The 27,018-nt window shown below is 50.1% G+C and overlaps 8 protein-coding genes across 8 annotated transcripts; 4 read left to right on the top strand and 4 right to left on the bottom strand.

Moving 5' to 3' along the window:
* The first annotated feature begins 85 nt into the window (after positions 1 to 85).
* L228DRAFT_247090 (chromatin remodeling complex subunit) lies at positions 86 to 2,880 on the top strand. Its single transcript, XM_018332558.1, has 5 exons — positions 86 to 277; positions 345 to 423; positions 572 to 983; positions 1,040 to 1,918; positions 1,979 to 2,880. The coding sequence occupies exons 1-5, from the start codon at positions 235 to 237 to the stop codon at positions 2,744 to 2,746; spliced, it is 2,181 nt and encodes a 726-aa protein (XP_018188271.1). The 5' UTR covers positions 86 to 234; the 3' UTR covers positions 2,747 to 2,880.
* A 273-nt stretch (positions 2,881 to 3,153) lies between these two features.
* L228DRAFT_282803 (Paf1-domain-containing protein) lies at positions 3,154 to 4,884 on the top strand. Its single transcript, XM_018336041.1, has 2 exons — positions 3,154 to 3,471; positions 3,553 to 4,884. Exons 1-2 carry the CDS (start codon positions 3,204 to 3,206, stop codon positions 4,677 to 4,679), a joined length of 1,395 nt encoding a protein of 464 aa, XP_018188270.1. The 5' UTR covers positions 3,154 to 3,203; the 3' UTR covers positions 4,680 to 4,884.
* Positions 4,885 to 5,162: 278 nt separating this feature from the next.
* L228DRAFT_247088 (hypothetical protein) lies at positions 5,163 to 7,163 on the bottom strand. The gene is made up of 7 exons (XM_018332557.1): positions 6,719 to 7,163; positions 6,341 to 6,483; positions 6,170 to 6,277; positions 5,870 to 6,052; positions 5,629 to 5,793; positions 5,361 to 5,526; positions 5,163 to 5,305 (listed from the first exon to the last, which is right to left on the bottom strand). The coding sequence occupies exons 1-7, from the start codon at positions 6,892 to 6,894 to the stop codon at positions 5,278 to 5,280; spliced, it is 969 nt and encodes a 322-aa protein (XP_018188269.1). The 5' UTR covers positions 6,895 to 7,163; the 3' UTR covers positions 5,163 to 5,277.
* A 640-nt stretch (positions 7,164 to 7,803) lies between these two features.
* Positions 7,804 to 8,806, bottom strand: L228DRAFT_247086 (hypothetical protein). Its single transcript, XM_018332556.1, has 3 exons — positions 8,697 to 8,806; positions 8,505 to 8,639; positions 7,804 to 8,448 (listed from the first exon to the last, which is right to left on the bottom strand). The coding sequence occupies exon 3, from the start codon at positions 8,372 to 8,374 to the stop codon at positions 8,195 to 8,197; it is 180 nt and encodes a 59-aa protein (XP_018188268.1). The 5' UTR covers positions 8,375 to 8,448; positions 8,505 to 8,639; positions 8,697 to 8,806; the 3' UTR covers positions 7,804 to 8,194.
* L228DRAFT_134401 (RCC1/BLIP-II protein) lies at positions 8,766 to 11,272 on the top strand. The gene is made up of 4 exons (XM_018329114.1): positions 8,766 to 9,121; positions 9,177 to 10,092; positions 10,157 to 10,754; positions 10,827 to 11,272. The coding sequence occupies exons 2-4, from the start codon at positions 9,211 to 9,213 to the stop codon at positions 11,078 to 11,080; spliced, it is 1,734 nt and encodes a 577-aa protein (XP_018188267.1). The 5' UTR covers positions 8,766 to 9,121; positions 9,177 to 9,210; the 3' UTR covers positions 11,081 to 11,272.
* Positions 11,273 to 13,766: 2,494 nt separating this feature from the next.
* Positions 13,767 to 20,788, bottom strand: L228DRAFT_255928 (Pentulose kinase). Its single transcript, XM_018333901.1, has 10 exons — positions 20,223 to 20,788; positions 19,555 to 20,115; positions 18,461 to 19,492; positions 17,963 to 18,041; positions 17,117 to 17,693; positions 16,365 to 17,052; positions 16,096 to 16,298; positions 15,245 to 16,032; positions 14,418 to 15,181; positions 13,767 to 14,354 (listed from the first exon to the last, which is right to left on the bottom strand). The coding sequence occupies exons 1-10, from the start codon at positions 20,442 to 20,444 to the stop codon at positions 14,031 to 14,033; spliced, it is 5,238 nt and encodes a 1,745-aa protein (XP_018188266.1). The 5' UTR covers positions 20,445 to 20,788; the 3' UTR covers positions 13,767 to 14,030.
* Positions 20,789 to 22,613: 1,825 nt separating this feature from the next.
* Positions 22,614 to 23,457, top strand: L228DRAFT_260855 (hypothetical protein; the record flags this gene model as incomplete). Its single annotated transcript, XM_018334290.1, has 2 exons — positions 22,614 to 23,326; positions 23,397 to 23,457. 2 exons carry the CDS (start codon positions 22,614 to 22,616, stop codon positions 23,455 to 23,457), a joined length of 774 nt encoding a protein of 257 aa, XP_018188265.1.
* An 85-nt stretch (positions 23,458 to 23,542) lies between these two features.
* Positions 23,543 to 25,829, bottom strand: L228DRAFT_134334 (hypothetical protein). The gene is made up of 2 exons (XM_018329113.1): positions 25,816 to 25,829; positions 23,543 to 25,758 (listed from the first exon to the last, which is right to left on the bottom strand). Exon 2 carries the CDS (start codon positions 25,477 to 25,479, stop codon positions 23,755 to 23,757), a length of 1,725 nt encoding a protein of 574 aa, XP_018188264.1. The 5' UTR covers positions 25,480 to 25,758; positions 25,816 to 25,829; the 3' UTR covers positions 23,543 to 23,754.
* Between the last annotated feature and the right edge of the window lie 1,189 nt (positions 25,830 to 27,018).

The raw sequence follows: 27,018 nt of genomic DNA, 5'->3' as shown, positions 1-27,018 counted from the left end.
ACTACCGCCGATCCTTGAACCCCAAGGTTTCTCTGGTTTGAGTCTCGACGAACAAGCTCAACTATCGATTCCAATACCATTAGCAGAGACATATATTCATCCTGAGACATGCACAGCTTCTAGAATTTCTTTTGTTTTAGACTAGTCGTCCGTTTTCGCCGCTGAGCGATTCATGTGTTGACTTGCGCAACCCGATCATCCGAAGCCGCTGCGTAACACGACTATACGATCACAATGGTTGGGAAGAAATCTGGCAAGGCGCTCCTTAGGGAGGAAGGTCTGGCTTCATTCTCCTGGATTTCTACTTTGCGAAGCTGTGATGGCTGACTTGATCTTCACTACAGGCTTGGAACGCACGGATAACAATATGGACTTGACCGGCTGGCCACAAGTGAACATGATCAATCAGAAAAACTACTATACGTTCGTCTCCTTTCGCCACTTAGAGCAATGATGCCCCTGGTTCTTCTTAGCTGGTTGAAATATTTCACTATCTTCGAACCACACTCCGGGGGTCTCATTACCTTACGTGCTGGTAGAGCACCGACAAGCTGACGTATTGCGCTTCCAGGGAATATCTGAAACGCGACGACCAGATTCTTGTATTTCGCCTTCAAAATGAGGAAAGCCGCAATCGTATGATGCGCAAGGCAAAGGACAAGGACAGAGCTCTTGCGAGTTCCGGAAAGAATGATCTGCCCTTACCCGATGCCGACGTGGATATGGATGAAGAGGCACAAGCGGATGAAGCCGGTGGTGCTGCAACTGAGCCATTAGGCTCCAAAGTCGTTGTTATCCATCCGGGGAGTTACAATCTCAGGATCGGTCTGGCAAGCGATGCTCTTCCCAAATCAGTCCCAATGGTCATTGCTCGGAAATGGAAGGAGAGCGAAGCGGAAGAGAGAGGCGGCGAGCCAAAGCCCAAAAGAGTCAAACGAGAGTCTGATGGAGGCGTGGATCATGATCGGATGTTTGGGGAAGAGGTATTTTTTTGGTCCTCTTTCCGATGAGATAAGAAAGGGCTGACATATTCGAACAGTTTGCAACGCAATATACCACCATGTCTTCCGATCTGAAGATACGCATGCGGAACAACAAAAGAAGAGTACTGCCCAATTCAAAGGAATTGGTCGTAAATTACAACAGACGGACCACTCCAGACATGATTTCTGAGCATAATGATCCTCTTCGAATCGACTGGACCGAGCTGCCGTCTAACCCCAGAGAAGCACCTGAAGTGATTACCGGTCATGCGGCGCTGAGGATAGCAGACGATTCCAAACCTAGATACAAGCTGTTCTGGCCCATACAGAGGGGCTGGTGCAATGAGTATGAATATACCAGCCGAACTCTGTTATACGAAGATATTTCCGTCATTCTTGAGGAGGCCATCAAATCGCAGGTTGGCCTGAATAGGAAGAAGGATTGGAACCAGTATAGCTGTGTCTTTGTCATCCCCGATCTTTATGAACGACTTTACGTTACATCGATATTGGAGATGCTGCTCCGCGAATTTAGATTTGGTCGCGTGTGCTTCATTCAAGAGAGCCTTGCGGCATCCTTTGGTGCTGGATACACCACTGCGTGCATCGTCGATATTGGTGCACAAAAGACCTCTATCTGCTGTGTCGATGAGGGAATGTGCATTGAAAATTCGCGTGTGAACCTCAAGTATGGTGGCGCGGATGTCACGGATACGTTTATCAAGATGATGCTCTTTGATCACTTCCCTTACAGCGATATCAACTTGAAAAGACGATATGATTTCCTCCTCGCGGAAGAGTTGAAGCAGAAGTTTTGCACCATGAACGAGGCCGATATCAGCGTTCAGCTCTACGACTTTCACATGAGAGCACCAGGGGAAGCTACAAAGAAATATACGTTCAAGACTTACGATGAAGTCATTCTAGCGCCCTTGGTAAGTTCTAGAATTCAAAAAGGGCCGACCTGGAAAAAATCTAACCGCATATGTGCACAGGGTTATTTCCAGCCTTCCATATTTGACAACTCTGAGAAGCTTCTCGGCCGACGCAAGCTCATCGACCGGTCTTATGACATTTACGACAACTCTCCCAACGATCCAAGCTCATCAGCACAGCTGGCGATTCTCCAGGCGATTGCCCCCGCCCCATCAGTAGATGCCACGGCCAGTTCCGCCAACGGAGACACTGCGAATGTAGCGGCTACTCCAGTTCGTCAGCAACCATATAATCTTGCCAACCGTTTCAACGATCTTGAAAATACGCCTCGATCTTCTGTGGCCGGGTCACCGGCACCTGAAGGCCCCGGGACTCCTCAGCCAGCTGGATCGTCAACGCCAGCGGTCGCTAACGGCCCAACAGGGCCGACAAGCGCAGAGAAGACTCTGTCTGCTAGTGAGCGTGATCGCATCATACCCGTTTACCCTCTTGACCAGGCTATTTTAACCTCTATTTCTAATGCTGTGCGCGATGACGAGCGGAAAATGCGAGATCTCCTTGGCGGCATCATGGTCACGGGCGGCGGTGGTCAGATACCAGGCTTCTACGCCTTTTTAGAGGAGAGACTGAAAGCACTCAGGCCTGACCTTGCCAAAGACATCATGATCGGTACGCCGCCACGGGAGCTAGACCCCCAAGTCGTGACATGGAAAGGAGGCAGTGTCTTTGGAAAGCTGAAGGGAACAAATGACAGCTGGATCGGGCAAATGGAGTACGACCGACTGGGGAGCAGACTACTGGCTTACAAATGTATGTGGGCCTGGTAAAACAAATCACAATTTATGAATTTTGGGGGTAATTTGCGGCGTCCAGCGAAAAGCAGCACATTTGAAGTCAAGGCTCTGGGGTTTCTCGTTCTCTAAATTACTCCTTATTTGTTTCTGTCGACTAGGTACACTCAAAAATTCCTCCTTACGAATGTTAATGCAAAGTCTAAACTGTTGAGAAATGAAATTTCATAAAAAATAAAGTCACACATCGCTACATACCTCCTGATCATCCACAAGTACCAATTCCTCAATGAGCAATAATCGAATCAAAAGCCGCGGTGCTTGGGTTGAGTCCGATTCTTGCATTGTTGGCGCATAAAGAGCGCCCTACCTATTGTTCATGCGTCTAGCTCCATTCATTCACAACATCCGCGATTCAGATCATCTATCTTACTCGATCGTCAGTCTCGAAATTTGGCTGCGGATTGCACGTCTGACAGCAAGCAATCCCACAATGGCATCTTCAGCATCTCGGCCGCCGAAGGCCTATCATCAAGATTACATTGCGCGCATACGCTATTCAAACACGCTTCCTCCGCCTCCCAATCCCCCAAAGCTTTTGGAACTACCGAATACCGGGCTTGCCAATGGCCATTACACTGCCGCTGGCTTTGCAACGCGTCTATCGCGAGAGCAGCCGCTCAACATTGAGGCAGATGCCGAACTTGGTATGCCGATAGATCTCGTGGGCATGCCTGGAGTCTTTGACGGTGACGAGAGTGGTAAGTCTCTTTCTCAGAATGCCTGCTTGATTACGCACGGTTTCTCTCGGATCATGACAATTCTTCTAACTATCTTTACAGCTATTCAACCATCTTCCCATCCACCTCCACTGCATCCTCATGACCGAGCCCTTCTACGACCCCTTGCGACATTGGGCAAGCCCACGTCTTTGACCTCCGGGGTCAGTTTCCTCCGTCGAACCGAATACATCTCTTCAGAAACAGGCCGCAACCGGATTGAATCGACGACTTCCAAGGGTCTCGTCAGGTCGACGAATAATGCAAAGAAGCGACGACGGTCAGATATTTCCAAGGACGATCCTATCTATATCCTGAGGTCAGTCGTCAAGGGCTTCGATATCGCCTATCCCAGAGACGCATACACTGGTCCGGATACTCAGAACGACATTCGCGGTGCTGCACCTACAGCTGCTGAGCTTGACGCTTGGAATAACCCCCAACATCCAAGTCGCTCCGGAGTCAAGCTTGTCGATAGCTACCCGTTGCTACCCGACCTTGAGGCTTTCCCGGATTCTGGTGGTTATGTCGTCATCAAGTTCGCCACAAACCCTGTTGCGGTGTCAGACACCTACGACAATCGATTGAGCGTTGGTTTGCTACGACCGCTTGAGCTTCGACCTGAATTGGCAGCGGCCAACGAGGCACAACGTGCAGCTCACGAGGCAGACCCTTCTAAGCCTCCGCCAGGCCCGCCGCTGTTCGATTACGAATACTTCCTTCCCGAAACCGCAGAAGCTGCAAGGAATGTTCGGCGAAAGCTGGACGTCAATGACCCAGAGAAGGACAGTCCGGCCTTATACACGGACGCTAGTAAGGACAGTGGCGAGCCGATATTCAAGTACAACCGCCTCCGAGCCTACGAAACAGCTATGCAGTCGGGCGGTGCGGACAAGAAATACGAAGAGCTTGCGCTCGCTCTCCACGACCCGGAGTCCGTGGATGGTGAAACCGACGGTACTCGAAAGCTGCAAAAGGCAGCCTACTTTTATCCGGTCCTGCAAAAGGCCCAGATTCGCGCAAGGCGTGCAGTCAAGGTCGGCGTTGCCCCGGGAATGATGGACGAGGACTTGGAGGCAGACAAGGTGGATTGCCTTGATGTGGTCATCAGAGAGGCAAACGAGAGCGAGAATGCTCGCAGAGCCGAGCATAAAGAGGAGTGTGAGCTCGGGCCTGATGGCGGAGCGTAATGGACTCAGACTACACACATTGTCTGCTTGTCCTCTCAGGTTTTTCTCAGCTGACTCATTGTCTACCAAGTGGCGTTGGGCGTAAAGTGAAAACGTATTGCAATTTGCTGGATTATGTTTTAGGAAAAGCTCGGACAGTTGGTAGATTGAAATCTTAGCAGTCACTCGTACTCAATACTTTACGTCTTGTGATATATTTCTCAGCATTACTTGTTTCCATAATTTAAATCCATTTCCAGTGAACTTGACTGTTGATATACAATTACAAGTATGCACCACGTTCATCAGCATTGGAGTTACGCGTTCATTACGGGACATGCTGGGGCTCGTATAATTATCGACTGCTTTGCGGCAGAAACCGTACAGAGCTCGATTCAACAAATGCATCGCTGCTCGGGAACATCGAATGACAGTTCCCAAAAGACTTGCCAAAAGTGTGTTTGAATTGAAATGTTGTAGACTGTAAGACTTTGGAAAAACATTGCCTGTTATACGTCTACCATATCTCTATATAGTCTAAAAGATTCTACAAGCAGACTGTAGAAACTGCGCCTTTGTGATTCGTAAAAAAGCGGTAGCATCAATCTAGACTTGATGCTCAAAATATAGCAAGAATATTTGGCGGACTACAGATCATAAGATTAGCAGAGCTCGCCGGGAATACTATTTGAGCATCCTTACCTCGCAACGCCGCCTGGGACATTGCACACTTCGCTCGTCACGAAGAATGACCAGCGGCCCGTCTTCTCACAGTGTTCAGCGAGTTTATCAAGATCGAACAGCTCACCAATGGGACACCCCCATCCAGCAAGCAGTACTTCGTGCAGCATCCACGGCTTCTGGGACGCTGTTATCAAATAATCAAGTTAGCTTATTTTCCCCTCTCCTTTGAATAGAGCAAAACAAAACTCATGGCCTGTCAAGTTCGTCAAAGGTTGGTCAAACTCACGCCAGCATTCAAAGGCCGGATGGTCTCCCGCCACGGCTGAAAAATTGCTCCATATCCACTCGAGCATTTCTTCGCTCTGCTCTACTCCCCCAGAAGGCGGTAGTTCAATTTCAGCCCGTGCTTGGAGTTGTTCTCTGCTCGCGCTTCTAGTTTTCTCTATGTAGCCTAGTTTCGGACATGTGTCAGCGCTCATTCCCAATACCAGATACACTGTATAGCAGTTGCATGGGGCATCCCCTACCTGTGCGAACGATCAAAATGTCGCCAAAATTGATCTCGGTTCCTTGTGCTTTGGCCGTAGCTTTTAGATATTCCAGTGGTATGGATTGCGATTCGAACGGGTCAAAGTCGATTCCGTTGAGGGTCCGCCAGCGGTGGAAATCGAGGAGGATTCCACGACCAACGATGCCTTGCTCGGACCAGGCTGTGCGTCACATACAAATTGTCAGCGTATCGCTTGAGAGGAAGCGGGACTTGAAGTGAGTACGGGACTTGAAGTGAGTACGGGACTTGAAGTGAGTACGGGACTTGGAAAGCGTACCGTGAACTCCATTGACACCGGTGTCCTTTTCATTATGAATGTCCTCTAGAGTTACACCGTTGTAGAATTTCTGTTCCTTTTGGTATCCGAAATGGCGAAGGCCGTCCCCTGTGGATTGTCAGCATGGGTGAGCTTAATGATGAAGTGGAGGACGTAGAGGATTTGAAATACATTGACTGCTGCCTTGAGAATTGAAGCTCCACGTGTCGTCGTTGACAATGTAAGAAGAGAGCTGGAAGATGCGTTGATGGAAGGCTTGCCGGCCAAAAAGGAGGTGATCGCGCTGAGCGTTGAGAGGCCAGTTCAAGGAGATCCTGCATTGTTATATTACTTGTCAATTTGATTCTGCTGCAGAGTAGAAGAATTGTCAAATTTAAAAATGAGTCTGGGCATGCAAATAGTGGAACTAAATATCGTAACAAATTGGATGAGGATGGGGAAAAGGAAAAGCAAAAAAATGGTTCAATCGAAGGCAGAAACGAATATAATATTCAGGATACAAGAATGCCACGTTCTTTCACCAGAGGATAATGGCATTGCTTCATTTACCTTTTACCAGTCTGTATCTCTTTACGCGCGGCATCTCGCACGATACGGTCGGCCAGTCTGTTCAGCGTCCCAAGCTGGTCATCTTTGCCGTACAAGCCCCATGCCGAATAAGGAGGATCTCCCTCCCGCAACGGCAGCTCAGAGAATTTGGGAATAACGACTTCACTCTTGCTCATGGCTAAGGTATTGTCTTGGCAATTGACGAGACAGGCTCGTAGTGAAGGGCGGGAATTACAACTAATATAAATGAAAGCGGGATATGATCAATAGGATAAAGTACCATGTCAACGAGCATCAACAATAGCGTATCGAATGACAGTAAGAGAATGACGTCTAGAGCTATGTGGATAGACCATGTAGAGCGGGGAAACAATAGGATGACGATGTCATAACGTCAGTGCATCTACTCAATTATTCAAGGGCAATACATAGTCTGTTGAGCTCTACCTTCGTATTGACCCCAAAGATCCCCATGATAGTAAACTTCCCCTGGCCCCCCTGCCAGTTGCCGATCGGACCGGGACCCCTGCCAGTCGTTGCCGAACGTACCGCCCTGCCGCCCTGCCGCCCTGTTTACCTGGTTGGCCCGTGAGGCTTCATTGATAGGTACGTACCTGCAGGCATCTCTGAAGCTGGACCAATGGAAAGGCAGGATTCATTCTGCAAAAAGGAACAGAGGTACGGAGCTACCGCGAGCTCAGTGAAGGGCTGGACTGAGGGACGCTAAGAGAACGGAGAGAGTCGAAGCTCAAAGGAAGAGTAAAAAGGAAGAGATGCCAGAAGACACAGAGAGTAAAAGATACATTTGCAGCTGTGACCATCAATACCCATCCAAAGTACCCTTCCCCTCGACTTCGCACCTCTTCCGCCCTCCCGCACCCAAATCACCTTCTAGAAATTTGCTTTTTGATTACCTAGAGTAGTTTAGACTGCCGCTGTCCAGAGCACCAATTGAATGCATTCTTTGCGCTCGCTTATCCGCGCGTGCGGTTGTCGGGGAAGCGAGCGAAAGGACAAAGGTACCTGGCGCATTCCCCAATTCGGTAATTTCGTCACAACCACCAAGAAGCTCGCCTCACAACGTCTTTTGCGCCTTTCAAACTTCCATCTTTTTTCCTCTTCATCCAGCAGGAACGACTCTCTCATCCTCCAACCCCGCGATTCCCCTCAACTCTCCAGCGCTGTCTAGCCTGTCCGTCGTCCCCAGATCACCCACGCTAGGCGAGCGAGGATAAATAGCCCTCGTCTCCCCCGCGATCTGCTTCTTCTCTTCTTTTTCTCTTTCTTCCTCACCGTATCGTAGAAAGAAAGCTTACAGAACTTCCGTTCGCATCCACTCTCAACGCACTTTCTCATATCCAAGCTCTCAAGAACTCTGTTCTCATTCCGCTTTCCATACCCGCTTTCATATTCAAGCTCATCAAGCTTTTCCGAACACGCATCTCGTTTTCGCAAACCCTCATCTCTTCGCTTCACTTAGAAGCTTCTTCTGATCCTCCACATCCTCATATCTTCAGCTTCCACCGAGAAGTGTCTTTTGTTCCTCCAAATCCGTATCTCCTCGCTTCCACCGAGAAGCTTCTTTTGATCCTCCAAACCTTCATCTCTTCCGCTTCCAGCGAGAATCCTCTTTTTCGAAAGACTTAGCTCAAGCATCTTGCAAGGCCAAGCTTCGCGATCACCGAAAAATCAGGTGAATCAAAATCAACACTCCTCCTCACTTTCGTCACGTAAGTCTTTTCCTGCAGAAATCTTCTTTGAAACTACTTTGCTAATGTCGTTCTAGCATCCTCCCACAAATTTCTCGCTCCGAAATTAGATTCGGAAAAGCGATCGAAAAGCCTCGCAAAGAACGAGCGCTTCCCAGTTATCAAAATTCAGGTAACCAAAATCCACTTATCCTTCTTTTCTCTCGTCACACGTAAGGCATATCCCGCGTAGAATCTCCTCTGAAACCACTTTGCTAACCTCGTTCTAGCATCTCACACCGTTTAACGGAAACTCCAAATTCGAACCAACGAGTCGATTGCTTCAAAGAAAGTGATCCATTAGAGAGCATCGCAAAAAGCTGAGCTCCAAAGTCGCCGAAAAATCAGGTGACCAATTATTCCAACCTCACTCCCTCTCGCTTCATCACTTTCCCTCGCCTCACTCGACCCAAAGAGCAGATTGCGCCAAAAGCAATCCAGCCAAGCATCTCGCAAAAGACGAGATTGCAAAGTCGCCGAAAAATCAGGTGACCATTTCTCCCACCTTCTCGCTTCCTCACGCTCCCTCTCCTCACTCGAACCAAGAGTTCATTGCCATAAGAGCAATCTAGCAAACGGCCTCAGAAAAAGCCGAGCTACCAAAGTCGCCGAAATCAGGTGACTAGTCTTCCCATTTTCTCATCTCTTCAAAAACGTGAGTACTTGGTCCATCTGAGCTTATTCGATAATTTTACTGATTTTTGTCGCAGACACCTTTTTTACGTTTACATCACCACCTTCGAAATGCCTGCAAAGAAGGCTGCTACCACCGCCAAGGCGGCTGCTACCAAGACCACCGGCAAGAAGGCTGCTGCAAAGAGCGCCACCAAAGCCGCGCCCACGAAGGCTCAAGCGAAACCGGCGACCAAGAAGGCGACCGGCAAAACCACTACCGCTAAAGCTGCCGCACCCAAGAAAGCTACTACAGCTCGAGGCACCAAGCGCAAGGCGACTGAAGAACCCGCGTCGCGTCCCGCCAAGAGGTCCAACTCGATCAAGTCTGACGAGTCCAGTGGAACCAAAACATCTCAAAATGGAAGGAAGCGCAAAGCTACCGAGGAGTCCGAAACCGAAAGGCCTGGCAAGAAACAGAGGACCCCACCGGCGCCGCGCAAAGAACGCGTTACCAAGAAGGCTCGCGTCGCGCCTCACGTCCCGATCAACAAAGCGCCCACTCAAAAACTTCACGTCTTTGTTTTTGGCGAGGGCAGCTCAGGCGAGCTCGGCCTCGGTACCGCGAAAAACTGTGTGGACGTGAAGCGACCTCGCTTGAACCCGCACCTTCCCGCCGCTACTGTTGGCGTAGTGCATGTCGCTTGTGGAGGCATGCACGTTGCTGCCCTTACCCACGACAACCGCATTTTGACTTGGGGTGTCAATGATCAAGGCGCCTTGGGCCGAGACACCGCTTGGGAAGGCGGCCTCAAGGACATTGACGACAACAAGTCGGACGCGAGCTCAAGCGATGAAAGCGACTCTGGAATGAACCCTCGCGAAGCCACCCCCACGGCGATCCCCGACACCGCGTTCCCCGAAGGCACCAAATTTGTTCAACTGGCCTGCGGCGACAGCACCACTTTTGCACTCACTGATGATGGTTTGGTTTACGGATGGGGCACCTTTAGAGTAAGTCGCTCATTTCTTTTTGATGAGAAAAAAAATTTTTGATCGGTCGCTAATTTTGAAGCAGAGCAATGAAGGCATTCTTGGCTTCACCCCAGACATTTATGTCCAACGGGTGCCGATGCTGATTCCCGGCCTCAAGAAGATTACTCAAATCGCAGCCGGAGCGAATCACGTGCTCGCACTCAACGAAAAGGGCGCCGTTTTCGCTTGGGGCAGTGGGCAGCAAAATCAACTTGGCCGTCGCGTCGTGGAGCGAACTCGGATGAACGGCCTCACCCCTCGCGAATTCGGCCTACCAAAGAACAAGGTCAAGTACGTGAGCTGCGGCGCGTACCACTCCTTCGCCATCGACAAGGAGGGGAAGGTGTGGACTTGGGGTCTCAACAGCTTTGGGGAGACCGGGGTTGAGGAAGGTGCCGGGGAGAACGGCGCGGTGGTGCTGGCACCCCGCGTCGTGGAGTCTCTCCTCGGCACCGAGGTGGAGTTGGTCTCGGGCGGTGCCCACCACTCCATTGCCGTCACCAAGGAGGGTGACTGCCTCGCCTGGGGCAGGCTCGACGGATACCAAACTGGTATCCGGATCGAGGACCTGCCCCAGGAGGCAGTCATCCTGGATGAGAGGCAGAAGCCTCGCATCCTGACGCGGCCCACACGCGTGCCGGGTAAGTTTTTTACTCTTTGATTGTTTACCTTTTTTTTTCCTTCCAACAAGACGCGCTAACTCTCGCTTATAGGCTTTCAGGCCCGGCAGGCGTGTGCCAGCAGCGATCACTCGATCGCTGTATCGGTAGAGGGCAGAGCCTACTCTTGGGGGTTCTCTGCCAACTACCAGACGGGGCAGGGCACCGACGACGACGTCGAGGTGGCCACCCTCATCGACAATACGGCGGTGAGGGACAAGAGGCTCAACTGGGCCGGGGCAGGTGGTCAGTACTCTGTACTGACCGCTCCGGCCGAGGAGGCCGCTCCCACTACCAATGGCATTTAGATGCCATTGGTTAGTGGGGCGCGAGCGCGCCTCCTCCCTCTTGTAGGGAGCCTCGTCGTCGCCGTCACTGGCGACTCTGCCCCTCTGGTAGGCTCTACCGATACAGCACCAAAGATTGAGTGATTGCTCGCTGGGGGCGACGGCAATGGAAGTGGTTGGCATCGTCTGAGATATGGTGTTGTTTTTTTTCTTTTTCATGTACTTAGCGTTTGATGTTTTTTTTACCTTGGCGTTTTAGTCTTCTTGTACCTTGGGTAGCCAAGCAGGAGGGAGTGGGGTTTTAGTTGCGGGTCGACCACAGCTCCACTCTCTCCTTGCGGCTACCCAGGGACTTTTGATATGGATAGTTTTGGGGCTGGGGTGGAGCATCGTCAGTGTTGGCGATGGCCCACCCCAGCCCCAACTTGAGGATATTTTTTCTTCAAAAGCGATCTTTTATTCTATCCTCTTTGCATTCTCTTCTCATGAATACAATTCTACCTATGCTTCTACTTCTTTGTGCCGCTTTCTGTGAGTGTTGTCGTAAGCGACTGGTATTCCTATCCTACGATCCCATTACTCGCTACTCGTACGGCTACCTAGGACTTTGTCTTTGGTGTTTATCCTCGCTTGTCGCTTTGCGAGTTGTATCGCGAATGGTAGTGTCCTCGTCCAACAATCATCTACCCTCGCTACACCCATTATCACCAACTCGTGATGTAGTTTTTGGTGTTGCATTGTTTACTCCCCCGCGTCCATCTCTCTCGCCTTAGCTTAACTACGCCTTGTGAATCCAACCAAAATTATCTCCACAAATTCCATGTCGTTTACTATTTATTGTCTGGCGATCTTATCTTCATCAGTTCTACCGTATTTGCTTCTGTCTTCTCGATGCTGTCCACACATTTCTGTCTTTGTGTTTCCATCCTCTCGTTTCCATCCCTCTCTCGCTCGCGTCCTTGTCCTCGCTCTTAGAAACTTGCGTATGCTGTATAATGTATATCGTACATTGCGCATTGTATACTGTACATTGTTCATCGTGTATAGTTCAGCAACTAAATTGTGTTTAGCACCTTCGCTGGTATGTATACCGTACACCATACGCAATACATGACTTAATATTTACACGTCTCGCAATATCGGTATCAGTAGTAGCACTCTCAGTATCAGTAGCAGTGGTCGTAGTCGTAATAGTAGTATCAGTAATGGTATTATATTATATCATATATTATAATATACTTTACTCCGATGTTATAGTACTTATAGTATTCCTACTCCAATGTTAGTCGTTTCCCTACTCCCATGTTAACCTTAGGTAGGTACCGTAGGTAAGGCACCTTATAGCATTTCCATCAGGTTCTTCGAGAAGTCATACATACAGTAGTACTCCCTGTCTTGTCATGTCCCGTCGCGTCCCGTTGTGTCGCGTCGCATCGCGATACATCGTGTCGTGATATATAATGTTGGTGCGAGGGTGAGGGTGTTTCAACACATCTTGTCTTTTTGTCTATTGTCTATTTTCACCGTGTTCAGTTTCTTCGCGTTGTGCGTACTATTATCTCGTTACAGCTATTGGTAGCGCATCACACCCTTGACCACAGCTTCACCCAGGGTCCAGACATTGCGATGGTAGTATGTATGTATGTCCTGTCCTGTCCCATTTTCAACGGGTCGTGTTTCGTCGGTGATGTTATAGATTGCAGTATTAGTCTGCAGTGTTATGGTCCGTAGTAGTACTGTGTAGAGTACGCTGTGCTCTGTACTCTGAATGGAATAAGATACTCTATACACAGAAACAGAAACAGAAACAGAACAACACTGGCGTTAAGTGAGCTAAGGTATGTAGGTAGGTAGGTAGGTATCCAAGGCATCCAGGTATCTTAGGTACTAGGCCTGAGTTTTGTATGTAGTGGTGTTTTCAGGTATGTATCAGTAGTTTATTGTTGTACTATTATGCTGTGCTATAGTTCTTTTCTTGGAAGTGGCTTTATTCTATTCTATTTTATTTAATTTAATTTTAATGTTACTTTTTTGTCATCACCATCATCATCATCGACGTATTTATTTGAAAGCGATTTCTCGGAGTTGCAAAACTCCACATACATCCAAATATAAAAACAAACAAGAATAAGATAAAATAACCAAAAACAAAAACAAAGAAAAAAAAAATGGAATGAAACAAAATAGAATAGAATAGAATAAAGAAAAGTAGACAAAATAGTACCCAGAATGATATAAGATATGGATAAAATGGAAGGTAAGGATTGGATACATAAAACACGGACACTGTGAGTGGTATTGGATAACATAGACGGATAGTGGGATGACAGTTGGACGGGCTATCTCCATAACTCCGCTAGGGTCAGCGTCTGTTAGGGGGCTTTCGCTCCGACGTCCAGCAGGCCCAGGGCGCGAGGCTCGGAGACTAACTAAGCGGTTACAGTGGGGAGTTTTAAGCAGAACTATAACCGAGACATAACTGCATGAAGTGAACATCATAACTGGTACAGTTGTACAGCACTGGTGAACACCAATGGGCAGAGGGCCATGGTGCGGACACGGGCATAACCACCTTATTAGGACACGAAGACACAAAAGACACGGACGCGAGAGGCGCCATGTAACTAAGTTATATAATTGAACAATAGGTTTCATTAGGGACACTCCATTTAAATGCGCAAAGATGTTTTAGCACAAAGCAAGCTATGCCTATCTCATAACGTTGTATTATAGTTTGATACAATTCATGGTAGCAACCGCGCTGACAGGACAATGCGGGAATAGATTGCTATTAGAAACACAACTACCGGTCCGGTCCACAAATCAAAACACAAATACCGGTCCACATATCAAACACAAATACCGATCCACATAACACATTCTTTTGACGTTGCACGAGCGGTCATGACTCCAAGGTCATGATTCAGATGAAACGATTCTAATCATATAATTGTAAATAGATACGGATATACTATGCGCCCAAGTCCTGGCTTGCGTGGGCCAGGGCTTCGAAAACGCGCGGAGGCAACTTGTACCGGATGAGACCGGCAAAGACCATGAGATCTTTGACGGTGACGAGCAGGGATTCGGCCATTTCTCTGCGCGTCCGGTCTTCGTACTCGGATGACAGTAAAATTTCGCGATGACGACCGCAGCATAAGATGGTCCACATGAGCAGGTTGCCAATAAGCTGCGCGACAACTGGAGGCAGGGAGTTGAAAGCCTGAGCGGCGCTGCGGATGAGCGGGACGGAGGAGCGTGCGGTGACTGGCAGGATAGAGAGAATTGAAATTTGCTAGTGAAAAATGTTAGATTTGAGATCAAAGGCAGACGAAATAGAGGGGAGAAAAAAACTTACATCTAGTGCTAGCGCCCATTTACGCTCCCGCACGAGGTTCTTGGCGTGGTCCATCTGCAAAAGTAATGCCGCTGCTTGGCGATTTGCCTTGTGAATCTTCTTAAAGTACATGGCATTTGAGTCGTACAGGTTGACCATTCTCAAGGCCAAGACGACTGGGTCTTCGATTGTGGTCAAGCTGAAGCTGATGCCTGCGTCTGAAGCGGCAGCATTCTTCTCAGAGATGTTGCTGCTGCCGTTAGTGGAGGCGCCGGTGATGTTGTTGCGAGGTTTCAGCGGCTGAAGTCGGACTGGCTCCTGGTCCAAATCGACAGCAATGGCCTCAGAGAGAGCACGGTTGATAATCTGGACGACATTGTCGTATTCTTCAGCCAAGTGGTAAAGCAAAACGGCATCCGTAGTGCGGCCGTTGTCGTCCGCCACTGCAGCGGCTTGGACGGTGACTGCCTTGAGGAACTCTTCCTGGTCGGCAAGCTTGATCAACTTCACTCGCTGCTCAATAGCACCCTTGATACGCTGGCCATCCTTGCGAATGTCGCCCAGAAGCTTGGCAAATTCTCTCGTCTCGAGAACCAGCTCGCGAAGAGCTTCATGGCAGAGCGACGATTGCGACTTGCCGGCAGGGCCAGGTAGGTCGGCGTTGAGGCAAATGAGTGTGAGATAATCAGCAGCTGCTTCGACATTGCCGGCACGGAAATCGCGCGTATAGTAACCAAGCATACGGCCAAAGTTGATCTGTGGCAGACCCTTTGTGTTGAAGCTCACTGTTACGAGTAGAAATTAGCCAGTGAATCAGGCAATCAAAGGAAAACGAGGGGCCAACTTACAAAGCTCTGACTCAGAGGACATAAAGTCCGAAACACGCAAAAGACCATAGAATGCCAAAGCAATGGCAAAATGCACAGCCGCTACGTATGAGTGAGGGTAGAGGTACGCAATCGCCTGCTCGAACATGCCACCCAAAATCTGTAGCCGGAAAAAGATTCCGTAACCCGCACCATTATCTGAGCCCTTGAGGAAATGTCGCTGACCGATATCGCGAATCACCGCCCGTACTTCTTCGAGTCCATAGACTTCAGTAGCCACCTCTTCCACTCTGTTGACCTCGCGGGCGAGGTTGAATTGCAACCAAATCCAGTCTTCAACTCCCTGCCCTACGCCCTCAAGACTCCGCTTGCTGAGCTCACATCGTCCAACAACCTTGTAGCAAGCCATGCGGTACGGATCAATTGAATGTTCAGGCGCAATCCGCGAACGTTGCGAGTACTCCGAGTTGATCCTGTCTTGTAAAGCACGGGGTAATCTGCGGTCAGGGCTGTTTGCATAGCTGGTAATATATGTGACAAAGTTTCGATCAATGTTCCGGAACGCGGCGCCATTTGACGTCACGTATTCGGCGGCCTCCTTGACGAGGCCAGCTCGGAGGAGGTAGAAGATGAGGACCCAGCAGTAGTCATCTCCAAGCATTTGAAGGTCTCCGTTATCCTGAACGAGGTCCTTTCGCGAGGCTCGAAGACGGATAAATGCCCGGACTTTGTTGAGTGTCGTTGGAATACCTCCGAGGCTGGCTTCCCTGGGGTTTCTTGCAATCTGGGCCTCCAAATTCTGATAGAATCTTTTCATGGGAATGTTAGCAACAATACCGGATACCACACAGACAAATAAGAAAGCCTCTTACTGTTTCTCCAGGAAGCGCCTTGAACCGTCTATTATCCTCTTCCTTGTGGACATTGCCTTTGATGAATTGGGCATCTCATCGAGATAGTCCACCGCAAATTGGCGCTCCTTTATAGCATTGGGTTCGGAAACTGATTCCGCATTGGGATCTTCGTTTACAATCTCGATCAAAGCCCCATACGCTTCCGCCAACTGTTGGCTCGCCTGTCCTTATGATCAGTATATTTATCACAACTTCGGGAACCCAATCGGGGGCATTGCCAAGCTTACATCTCCACCGTATTGCGACTCTACGCCCTGAAACTCCAAAAGAACAGGGAACACCCGCTCTTGTAACCTTGAGGTATTGAGTTGCTGGACCTTCTTTGCAAAAAGCTCCTCTTCTTCCACTCTGAACCTCGTATCTCCTGCCGTTGGAGCTGCGTTGCCGTTTTGCTCAGCAACGTCGGCAAACAATGGCGCTTTAGCCTGCGATACATGACTGGGCGCTCCAATTACAGAGGTGCGCATATTTGACGCATTGAAGACGTTGCCGCCAGTAGAGGTGCCAAAGCGCGAGCCTTGTGCTGCCTGGGCCTTGCCCCGCCTTGTCGAGCGGCCAAACCCACCTTTGGCAACAGGGCTGGAGGCACCAAAGGCCGGGCTGTCATCTTTGAGGGATGCGTCCAGTTTAGGAGCCAAGCCAAAGTGCTCATAAATGCGTCGTCTTTGTGCGTCCCATTCCATTGATACATTCTCTTCCAGAAAAGAATCAAAGTCTCGTGCTGAGCGATTGAGACTCTCCGCAATCATTGAAAGGGTCGATTGAGTCTGCAATTTGTTCAAGTACCCTTCAATGTCCGTGTCAAACTGAGTACTGGGCTGAACAGCAGCCGGTGCATGTGCTTGGGCTTGTAACGTGTTAAGGTCGCGAATTGCTGACGCTGGTGAGACACCAGATGCGGCAAGGAGATAGTGACTATTTGGAAAATAATAATGATCAGATATATGTCAAAAATATGCCAGAGCAACATTTCACTCACGCTTTGCTGTCAGTAGCAGTTGCCCGTGGTGCTGCCTCTTTTGATCCTCCCATTTCTCTCACCCTCCTGGCAATGTCCCCCAAGCCGAGCTGCAGGCTTGGCAGCTCATTGAACGCACTTTCGCCGCGGGCGCCATGATTCCTCTTCCTTCCCTTCTCCAGCAAGCTCTCAAAGTAAGCAGGCTGAGAAGTCTGAAGGACCTGGTCCTGTTGGAGTTGTGGGAGTGAGGTTTGAGTTTGCGTACCACTGCCCAACAGGGAGCCGCCAGGCGGCCTTGCGGCGGTAGTACCTTGCTGCGTATTTGAAAAGAGAGATGGCTGGGCAGTCGGTTGGGTATTTGCAGCGGTCGAGGCACCGAAGAGCCCTCCAGATGGCTGTTGCTGTTGTTGTTGTTGTTGTTGTTGCGGCTGCTGATTCTGAGTGCCTAGTCCGGAAAACAAACCTCCGGACGGCTGCTGTGGTTTAGCGCCAGCTCCGAAGCCGGACAGAAGAGATGATTGCTGCGGCGGCTGCGATGCCGTCGAATTTCCAAAAAGCGAGCCTGTCTGAGGCGCAGAGGGTGTCGTATTGGTAGCGCCTCCGAAGAGTGACGAGCCCGCCGGCTTGGACTGTCCAAGCCCCGAAAACATTTTGAGAATTCAGGGGACAGAAAGAAAGAGAAAAAAAAAGAAGCCGGCCCAAAGGGTCGTTTTGAATGGAGGGAGAGAGACGCGTGTTTGCTCAGTCCCACTGCTTCATAACTTTAGCTTCGCCGTGCTGTGAAAGTGGTTTTGAAGTTCGCGCTTGCGGAAAATCCTTTCTCCGGACACCGACTCGTCGCTCCCTAGCAACCCAAACAACACCAACCAGATTCAGTACGAGCCCTCGGAGAGCATTGTGGAAAAGCACAAGTGATGAACAATACCACTGTTGTACCGACCAAAATCTTTTTCATTTTTTTTTTTTCTTTTCTTTTTTGTGGTGCTCTTTTGCTGATTCTTCATATTTTTGGTTTTTCTAGACTAGAACGCGCAAAATGTCATGCTACGGTATAATTATATAATTTCCCCATATCTTATAATTTTTAAGGAAAGCGCCGACTAGTCTGGATCACCAGACACAGAAGCACCAGCTATAACAATACTGGTTGATGTCATCAAGTTAAAATCAGATAGAAATCACAATTATACAGGTACGATTTTGAAATGATTGAGTACATAAATTAGTATCGTAAGAGCTAAAGGTCGTAATCTATCGTAATAAAAACCAACAGAAGCAATCTACCATAACCGAACATTAACGATCTACATCGCTGTCTTTTTGGGTTGCAAACAAAACAATTCACGCCTCCCAACCGGCGACAACCTCATCAATCTCCTTGCGAAGCTTGCGCTGAGTCTGGCACTGGTCAAGGAAGACCTTGAACTTGGCGTCCAGAAGCTTCGTTAGGTAGGGATCCTTGGAAGGATGGATAACCTTGCCAGGCTTGCTCATGCGGTCCATGATGCTCCAGAGTTCTTCCGTCTTGCCGTTCTTGTCAGCGCTCGCAGCCTTGGCACCAAGCATGGCGGCACCGTGGCAGACGGCAGCATGGACATATCGGGGAATGACGACGGGCATGTTGCATGCGGTTGCGACAAGATCCATCAGAATGTCATTCTGGCATTGACTGCCGGACATGAAGATGGAGTTCAAAGTGTGGCCAGCATCGTTCATTGCCTCCACAATGTGACGGGTTTGTAGAGCAATGAATTCAAGCACACCATAATAGTTCAGAGCAAGGCCGTCAAGGGAGCGGTCATTGCTCATACCAATGACAGCGCCTCTCATAGAGGGGTCGGCAATAGGCGAGCGGTTGCCGAACAAGTCACCGTAGAAGAAGTAGTGGCGACCGAGGTAAGAAACGCTGGGAGCGTCAATCTTCGCCTGCATCTCACGGAGGTGCTCGTTGAGATAGTTGTAAATGTTGGTGTTGTAGGTCTCCGAGACGGACATGGCCTGGGCAAATGCCGGGTGCGTCTCAATGACATATTTCAGAAGCTCACCAGTGGCGCTCTGGCCACCTTCGGCCATCCAATAGTCGGGAATGAGGACATCCTTGTACGGTCCCCAAACACCGTTAACAAAGACGGGATCGTGGGACATGGCAATGTGACAGGTCGAGGTACCAGCGACAGCGGCCAGACGACCAAATGCCTGACTGACGTCGTTCTTGGGGACGTCAGCGGCCAACTCGTGGCTGCTGAGCTTGACCTTGGCGCCAACGGTTCCAATCCAGCCAGCGTACGCGTCGATGACACCGCTACCAACAGCGATGCCAGCAGGAAGACCAAGCTCTCTCGCGGCCTTTTCGCTGAGAGTGCCAACAAGGTCACCAGCGCTCAAGTACTTGCCGTTCTGCAAAAAAAACATCAACCATTAGCAAATCTGGAGCAGGGAAGGAAGGAAAGAAGGCTCACCACCCCGTCGACTCCTCCCATGCGCTTGAAGTTATCCTCGGTGAGCTCTCCAAGGCCAATCTCGTTGTAAAAGTCCTCTTGCCAGCCCTTGACGCTTCCGTCAACGCCTACAGGAACATAGCCCTGCTTACAGACAGTGCTGCAGAAGCTCCGCGTCTCGTTGCCCGTAGCAATGTGGGTCAGAGCGTCACCCAGGTCAAAGAACTTGCAGCGGTCAAACAGCTCCTTGGGCATGTGGTTCTTCAGCCACAGAACCTTGGGCATCTCCATTTCAATAGACATGGTGCCGCCGACGTATCGGAGCAAGTTGTGCTTGGTAGCGTTGATCTTCTTGGTCTCCTCGATCGGTCGGTGGTCGAGCCATAGGATGACGTTGCGGTCAGAGTCGAAGTTGGGTCCAGTCACAGACACGGGCTCGTCGGTATCGTTTGAGAAGAGAGTGAGGGAGCAAGTGGCGTCGAAGCCAATGCCACGTACAGTGTCGGGCTCGACACCGTGCTGGCTCAATGCTCTCTGGACGCACACACAAATGCATCTCCAGATGTCGTTGGTCGATTGTTCCTAATATCGAAAATGTCCAAGGTTAGTATGTTGTAGCAACTCAATGGGATATCAAGGGTGCAGAAAATATCTCCAGGAAAGTCATGGAGTAGAGTGCAGTAACTTACGTAGAAATCCTGTTCAGGCTGCCAGAGGCCAATGTTTTCAGAAGCTAAACCGACAATGTCTCCCTTGCTGTCAATGATGCACGCCCGCGCGCTACCAGTGCCAACATCAATACCGATGAAGTGCTCTTGATGAGGGTTGATTTCGTTGTGGGGGTCCGTAGACATCTTCCGCGACTGCTGCCGGGAAGGCTTGCGGTAGGGCTGGCGGAATGGCATTTCCATCTTGGCAGAATGTATGATTAAGACTTGACGCTTCGGTGTATGAAAAGGGAAGAAAAGTTGAAATTGGTCGTGAAAGCGTAGTATGCGCTACGTGCGTGTGTGGAGAGAAAAAGGATTTGGGAACGGAGCTGGAGCTACGAGGGGTAATTAATATATACCACCAGCAGGGCAGTCTGACGGGGACTCAAAAAATTAGGACGTTGAGGGGAGCAAGGTCGGGGTTGGAACGTCAAGACAGGAATGGATGACAGCACATCCCCCGTCAGATTACACAAGGCGAATGCAGCTTTTGCCCACGAGGGGAAAAGAAGATGGAGAGCTGTGGATGCTCATCCGCCCCCACTAAACCAAACTTTGACAGCCCTTCATTTACATGCAAAAGGAACATTTTGCCTTCGCCGAGTTCCCCGAAAATCCCGGGGCTCAGCGTGCAACGATAGTATGACGCTGCATGTGCCAATAGTTCGGTTCCGCCCCGCATGGGGCAGGGAGCGAAGGAGCAGAGTGGCCAGTCGGGCCTATCAACACGTCGTCGATGATGTGTGGGACGACCCACAGTGAAGAGCGGTCGCTGTCGCCCCGAACAACTATGGGGAAGAGACTCCAGGGGTGTAGCTGCCTCTTCCTCGCTCTCACTGCTCAATTGCTCCATAAAAGATTTGATGAGCTTAACTGAATTCCGTATAGGGATCTGCCGTGTGGCTGACTTGCCCCAACTCGTACTGGAAATGAACCGAGAGCCGTACGGGAAAGTCGGTGGATTCGGGTACCTCAACCATTTTTTCCCACTTACCAGTAACGAGTATGACGATTTTTTAAGTTACTTGTGGGGGTGGGCTTTTTAAAGGAGAAGGGGTGACATATGCTACCTGTAATTGGTAGTTTTCCTGTCCTTTCTCGAAGCAAACCTAATCAGAAAATGGCTACGGATTTCATTCCCCACCACGAGAGAACCCCACGAGTCCCATGTAAACGAACGTGGCATATCGTAGGATCGATCATTTCAAAATCTCATGCAAGGAAGGGAGACAGTGGAAGCGAGCGGATACGATCAAAACATCTCTTCGTAATCATCCGAATGCACAGTTGATTGGACGTTATACCCAGCCCCAGGGCACGTCCGATATAAGGCCCCTGGAGCCGTCACCCAGGTTGAAGGGTGGTACAGTGTACTGTAGTGATACAATGGAGCGTGTTCCACCTCAGCAATGGATCACCATGTGGCGCAAGCTTTGAGTGCAAAATCTTCTTCTTACAACGCCACCGCTGAAGAATCAGCAGAGCCAAGATGGCCGATGAGCCTATGAAGTCAACACGACGAGAGATTGAAGTAAAGTTATGATAAGGACTGAGAGGACGTTGCAAGAGAACGAGTGACGTCGACCTTCCCCACTGACGCTGAGCTTAACGAGATTGATGGTGGGACGTCGGAGGGCAACGAGGGGAGCACTACCAAGGTACGTACCTTATCGTCTGAATGCTCTGACGGCTTCGACCGAGGGACGGAGGCACCTCCAGGTAATTCCCTGGGATCTGCTCTTGCTCTTGGAGTTTCACGTGGGCGCATCCATCCATATCTACAGTGTATATAATCGACTACGGAGTATCTTGCAGGTGAGCTTATTTGACCTATGATTTTGATAATCCGTTTAAGATACTTGGTAATATATTCTGGCTTGCCAGTTATGCATTCATGTATACCTAGTTTGCGTAGTGGTTAGTTTGATAGATTAATAGAAAATAAAATATAGAAATATATATAAGAAATATCTCAACCGACAAATTCCACCTAAGACATTCTGGAGAATCCCAATATAAATAAAAGTTTCCACCGAATATCAAGCATCCAAGATGAAATAAATAGCATTGCAACCCTCGAATATGTCACATCTGTGCTGTTCTGAATGTCGGCAGGCAACCGACAGGAGACATCGGGCACGGCGCCGGCCAATTATTTATCCGAAAGCTCACCTTTCCAGCCAATCCGCCCCGTTGCCGCTCGCTTCAGGGACCTCGGACCAGGACCGAGGACTTGGACCAACATCGCGAAACCTCATGTTATGATCCACCCGTTCCTTTAGGTAGGATTGATATCTCACTACCTGATCTCGACAGCCCCCCTGGAAACAATACTCTCTCTATCGACACCCTGTCATCGATACTGTCAAAATGCGTCTCCTTCGCGCCCTCGCCGGGGCCGTCTTGCCCTTTCTCGCAGTCGCCTCCTCGACCGGCTCCGGCTCAACATCAGACGCAGCTCAGTCCGAAACCTCCTCCTCTTCAACAACCGTATACTACTGGCCACTCGACGCCGCGTCCCCGTCCGTACTCGCAAAAGTGTCGTACGACCCGAAGACGCTCGGGTATCAGATTGACGAATACAATTCTCCTGTCTTGGCTCTTTCATCTTCTTCATCCTCCGAGAATACTCCAGGCGAACAGAAACAGCAAGAGCAATTGGTGCGCATTGGGCTATACGACCCAGCGACACACGCATGGACAGGCACTGTGACGCAACTAGCCAGTTTCGCAGAGGAGTATCATAAGAGTCTCGCGCTGAGCGTGGATGCGCGCGGGGAGGTATGGCACGTGGGATTCCGGGCGTGGAAGCAGGGTCCGGGCACGGGAGCGGGCACGGGAACGGGCAATGCTCAAAATAGCCAGGGCAATGGGCAGAAAGGGGGCCAGGGAAAGAACCAGGGCAACGGCCAGAAACAACAGGGCCAAGGAGAAGAAAGTAAGGGAGGAGAAAATAAGGGCGAGATCAAGGTCGAGTTGGTGAAGCCGAACAAAGGCGCGGAACCGCATCTGAATAAACCGATTGTGTTGAATCCGGATGGGAAGATGCCGCAGAAGGAGCCGGAGAAGACGATTTTGCAAAAGTGAGTTTCATTCCGTTTAAGTCTTGATTGACAGGGCTTTAGATTTAATGTGCTGACAATATGTTTGTAGGTACTGGTGGGTCTTTGCAGCAATTACGTTACTGCTCATGGCGGGCGGTGGAGACAAATAGACATGTCAACAGCTCATACCCATCTTGGGATTCTTCATTTGCTGCATACTATATTCATTTCCGTTTACAAGGCTTAGAATAAAGGATAATATTTTTTCATTCAATTACCAAAAGGTAGTCTATTTTGGCATCGTCGTATGAGCATCTATGAGCATCTATGAGCATCCTCGGTGTTGAAGGATTTGGGGAATCAAAAAAACAAACAAAAAAAAAGGAACACAGCAAACACTCCCCCGCTCTCCCACCCCCTTACTCCCTCCCCCCCACCCCCTCACCTTCCCGCCGCCAGCTCGCCAGTCAATTCCTCGAACGTATCGCCATTTGTCGTAGCGGCTTCGGTGAAAAAAGATCTGGTTTCAAATCCCAGTAGACGAGCCCCCGATCGGAAGCTGCCCAGAGGGAATACTCATCGTGAAAATGCAAGCGGTGGACGGCGGCATCGACGCGCAAGAGCACTGGATCCAGCGGGATGAAGTCGGGATACGGACAATTCGAGACGGGCGGTTTCGTGACGACCTGGAGGATATCCTGCGGCGTGAGGGTCCAGATGAGAACACACGATCTTTGAGCAGCCCAGTAGCTCATGGCGATGCGCGTGCCCTGGGGCGACGTGATCATGATCGTGCCGAGTGAACTACTTCCCTGAACGAACTTGCGCAGGCGCGAGACGGGTCGGAAGTTCCACTCGTCTCCAGGCCGGTTCAGGTTGACTTGGTGCGCCTCGGGCGGGACGGCGGGGTTGGAAGACGTGGTGCTTCGGACACCGCGCACGAGAAAGGCTGCGGGGCCGCGTGCGGTCCATTTGAAACCGAGCATGAGACAGAGATCTCTGCATAGTCCGCCACCAATAGTACCGCCAATAGTACCACTACCACTACCAGTAGAAACTGAATGTTTGTGTATTCCGGCAAAGGGCATGCCGACTTGCAGGTCGAATTCGCCGGCTAGGGCGTTCATGGTGAGGGTGCAGAAGCCGCGCTGGATATCGGCTGGTTTGCATGCGCCGCAGAAGGACTCGAAGATGGGAAACCGCTGCGGGTAGAGATTCAGGCGTGACGAATCCATGACGAATTCCAGACGTGCGGTTAGACCCGGTGGGATCAGGCCAGGATGTGCACGCAGTTCTTCCGGACCTTCGGAAGGGTCGGTCAGGGTGTAGAGAAAGACGCGAGAGATTTGGGCCCGCCAGAGATACCGCCATGATATTGCAGCGATTCCTCTCCGGCTGATGGCGAGCGCGAGCGGTTCGTGGCCGTCTCGCATGGAAATGTTGCGCTCCCAGCGGATCGTGCCTTGGTATTCAGAGTCTGTGGAGGATCGACAGAGGGTAATGTCGTAGGCCACGAGCCGGTAGTGCTTGACGGCTTCGCGGTGTCCTTGATCAAATGGCGAGTACCGTTTGTGAGATTTAGGGTTAAAAGGTTGTGTCTTCTCGTAGAGCACGCAGAGTAGGTCTGATGAGTTACTATGATGCTTGCTTTTGGAGGCTGGATTATTCGCAAATGCCATTCGCGTTACTTCCCATCTTGCCCCTTTCAGATCATAGCTCCCGTCAGGGTCCCCGTATGGCGCCCGGTCGATGAGCCCGTTCTCATATTTCATCCCGCCGAGAAACTTTGGCGTGTGGCTGCTTCTCAGCTCGTAGAGATAGACTTCCGCTGTGCCTTTCAAGCAGATGGCGGTTTTCAGGGAACTGCCGGATGAGAGGAACAGGGTTTCGCTCACGTTGAGTCGCTCAGTGATGGCAAGGATTTGAGGCTGAGCAAGCACGTCGACGCCCAGGAGATGATGACGCGCGAGGGCTTGGAAGGTTGCAAAGAGTGCATCTCGGTCGTTCGATCCTTGCAGCAGCGGGCTCTTGAAAGGTGAGATGCGAGACAGCTGGTGCAGCAGAAGAGGCTGAGACCCTGACGCGAGGTGACGCAGGTGCCGACACACGAAGAGGATGAGATAGAATGCGTCGGGAGCGAGAAAGTACAGTATGTGTTCGAGCAGTTCTGCCGGGAGATTCAGGAGCAGCATTTCGAGATTATCGGATCACAAGATGCTAACTCTCTCTCGTCGCACTCTCGTGCTGTGCATGGTTTCGGACAGCAACACGCGATTTTGGAAGGAGATACAGCAGGCAGGAAGGCAGGGAATCTTCAGAAATGAGAATCGTCATTGGCGCTGATGATGAATCCCATTTCTTCTAGGTTTGAGAGGCCGATTCGAACATTCTGGTTGTGGCGCGCGTCGAGAGTTTGAGCCTTTTGACGTTTCATCTGAGTAGTCACGATGTTGTCAACAAAGGCTCGTGACCTGGACTTTTTAGCCAATCAATCGAGCAGTTTGGTCCATTTCCCTAGAGTAAATCACCAATAGTCCTATTGATCCGATGACATTCTGAATTGATCCATAATACACCTCAGCGTATAGTATATTTCACTTCTTCAGGTCCTTTCTCATGAGAGCTGCGGGGCTGTTTTGATTTTATTTCTTTTTGTCATAGAGTCGTCCCAATAATGGGCACAGTACGAGGTTACTGCGTCTGGCAATGTGTCGATGATATAACCATGGAGATAAGATGATCGTGCACAGAGCCCTTCCCCCGCTTCAACTGGGCTGAGAAAAGGACGCAGGAAACAAAAAAAAAAAAGGGTAAGAAGCCAGGCAAACATCAGCGGCTAGGGATGCATAATCTTTCCCGCGCACGGCGGCCCATGATCTATTTTCCATGTACGCCTGGCGTGATCGATGCACCAAGATGCCAGCGTACACGGATTGCCATGGTTTGATTCGGCGCCACAGGCAAGAAAGATGCATGCATAGGGTTTGAGGGTTCCGGTGGCGTACCGTGAGGCTTGTCGCGGGTGGTGCCTGGCGTCGCGTCGAGGGTCAAAGGGCCATGGTCGAGATGCCGTCAGACCTCTGTCACTCATCACCAGTAAAAGTATGTTTATCCAAGGCAGTTACAGTTATCCCGGTACAGTATTGTCCAAGTCCAGCATGAGTGGTCCTTTGTAGTTGAAGCGTCATCTCGTAGGGCACATGGGACAAAGGGTCTTGGTGCTGGTATTTTACTGGTAGTACATGATTGGAGGTGCAGCCAGTACAACGGACTTATCCTGGAGAATTATCTCCGGTAGGACTTGTGAAAGTATTACTTGTTTGTTACATTCTTCTTGTTCTTTTTCAAGGCTATCTAAACAAAGCACAACCATAGTTCTAGGTAGATTTAATATTTGTTTCAATCTACTGCGTACAATCGATCTTGCTCGTTCCTGTCGTGCTTTTCTCGGAAGGCAGAGATAGACAGGTCAACCGAACCGACGAGGAAAATCTCGGAGAGTAAAAGAGAACGACAGGTGAGTAGGGGACAGCGACAGTAGTGAGTAGAGTAAGGGGCAGAAAAAGAGAAGGGACCGCAAATTGGCCCTTTCACTTATGACGTGAGACCCAATGGGCGACTTCCATTGGTGCGCTGGTTAGAGGGGGTGCCGGGCAGAGGAGGGCCCGACGGGGTCTAGACAACGCTGATCACGCCGAAAAAGATTTTGAAGATGATGGGCAGCTGGTGGG

This window comes from Xylona heveae (assembly GCF_001619985.1).
Source record: "Xylona heveae TC161 unplaced genomic scaffold L228scaffold_5, whole genome shotgun sequence".
In the NCBI taxonomy this organism is placed as follows: Eukaryota; Fungi; Ascomycota; class Xylonomycetes; order Xylonales; family Xylonaceae; genus Xylona; species Xylona heveae.
This window is presented reverse-complemented; position numbering and strand designations above follow the sequence as displayed.

Bases quoted from the DNA above. Each gene is read 5' to 3' on its own strand.
- L228DRAFT_247090 (XM_018332558.1), top strand. From the start codon at position 235: ATGGTTGGGAAGAAATCTGGCAAGGCGCTCCTTAGGGAGGAAG. The intron at 984-1,039 runs GTATTTTTTTGG...ATATTCGAACAG, and splicing joins ATCGGATGTTTGGGGAAGAG to TTTGCAACGCAATATACCAC. The intron at 1,919-1,978 runs GTAAGTTCTAGA...ATATGTGCACAG, and splicing joins AAGTCATTCTAGCGCCCTTG to GGTTATTTCCAGCCTTCCAT.
- L228DRAFT_282803 (XM_018336041.1), top strand. From the start codon at position 3,204: ATGGCATCTTCAGCATCTCGGCCGCCGAAGGCCTATCATCAAGATTAC. The intron at 3,472-3,552 runs GTAAGTCTCTTT...CTATCTTTACAG, and splicing joins CTTTGACGGTGACGAGAGTG to CTATTCAACCATCTTCCCAT.
- L228DRAFT_247088 (XM_018332557.1), bottom strand. From the start codon at position 6,894: ATGAGCAAGAGTGAAGTCGTTATTCCCAAATTCTCTGAGCTGCCGTTG. The intron at 6,053-6,169 runs GTACGCTTTCCA...TGTGACGCACAG, and splicing joins CGGTGTCAATGGAGTTCACG to CCTGGTCCGAGCAAGGCATC. The intron at 5,306-5,360 runs GTAAGGATGCTC...TATGATCTGTAG, and splicing joins GTCCCAGGCGGCGTTGCGAG to TCCGCCAAATATTCTTGCTA.
- L228DRAFT_247086 (XM_018332556.1), bottom strand. From the start codon at position 8,374: ATGCTTGAGCTAAGTCTTTCGAAAAAGAGGATTCTCGCTGGAAGCGGA.
- L228DRAFT_134401 (XM_018329114.1), top strand. From the start codon at position 9,211: ATGCCTGCAAAGAAGGCTGCTACCACCGCCAAGGCGGCTGCTACCAAG. The intron at 10,093-10,156 runs GTAAGTCGCTCA...ATTTTGAAGCAG, and splicing joins ACGGATGGGGCACCTTTAGA to AGCAATGAAGGCATTCTTGG. The intron at 10,755-10,826 runs GTAAGTTTTTTA...TCTCGCTTATAG, and splicing joins GCGGCCCACACGCGTGCCGG to GCTTTCAGGCCCGGCAGGCG.
- L228DRAFT_255928 (XM_018333901.1), bottom strand. From the start codon at position 20,444: ATGGAAATGCCATTCCGCCAGCCCTACCGCAAGCCTTCCCGGCAGCAG. The intron at 18,042-18,460 runs GTTGTCGCCGGT...AAAATGAAAAAG, and splicing joins TTCGCAAGGAGATTGATGAG to ATTTTGGTCGGTACAACAGT. The intron at 15,182-15,244 runs GTAAGTTGGCCC...TACTCGTAACAG, and splicing joins GTCCTCTGAGTCAGAGCTTT to TGAGCTTCAACACAAAGGGT.
- L228DRAFT_134334 (XM_018329113.1), bottom strand. From the start codon at position 25,479: ATGCTGCTCCTGAATCTCCCGGCAGAACTGCTCGAACACATACTGTAC.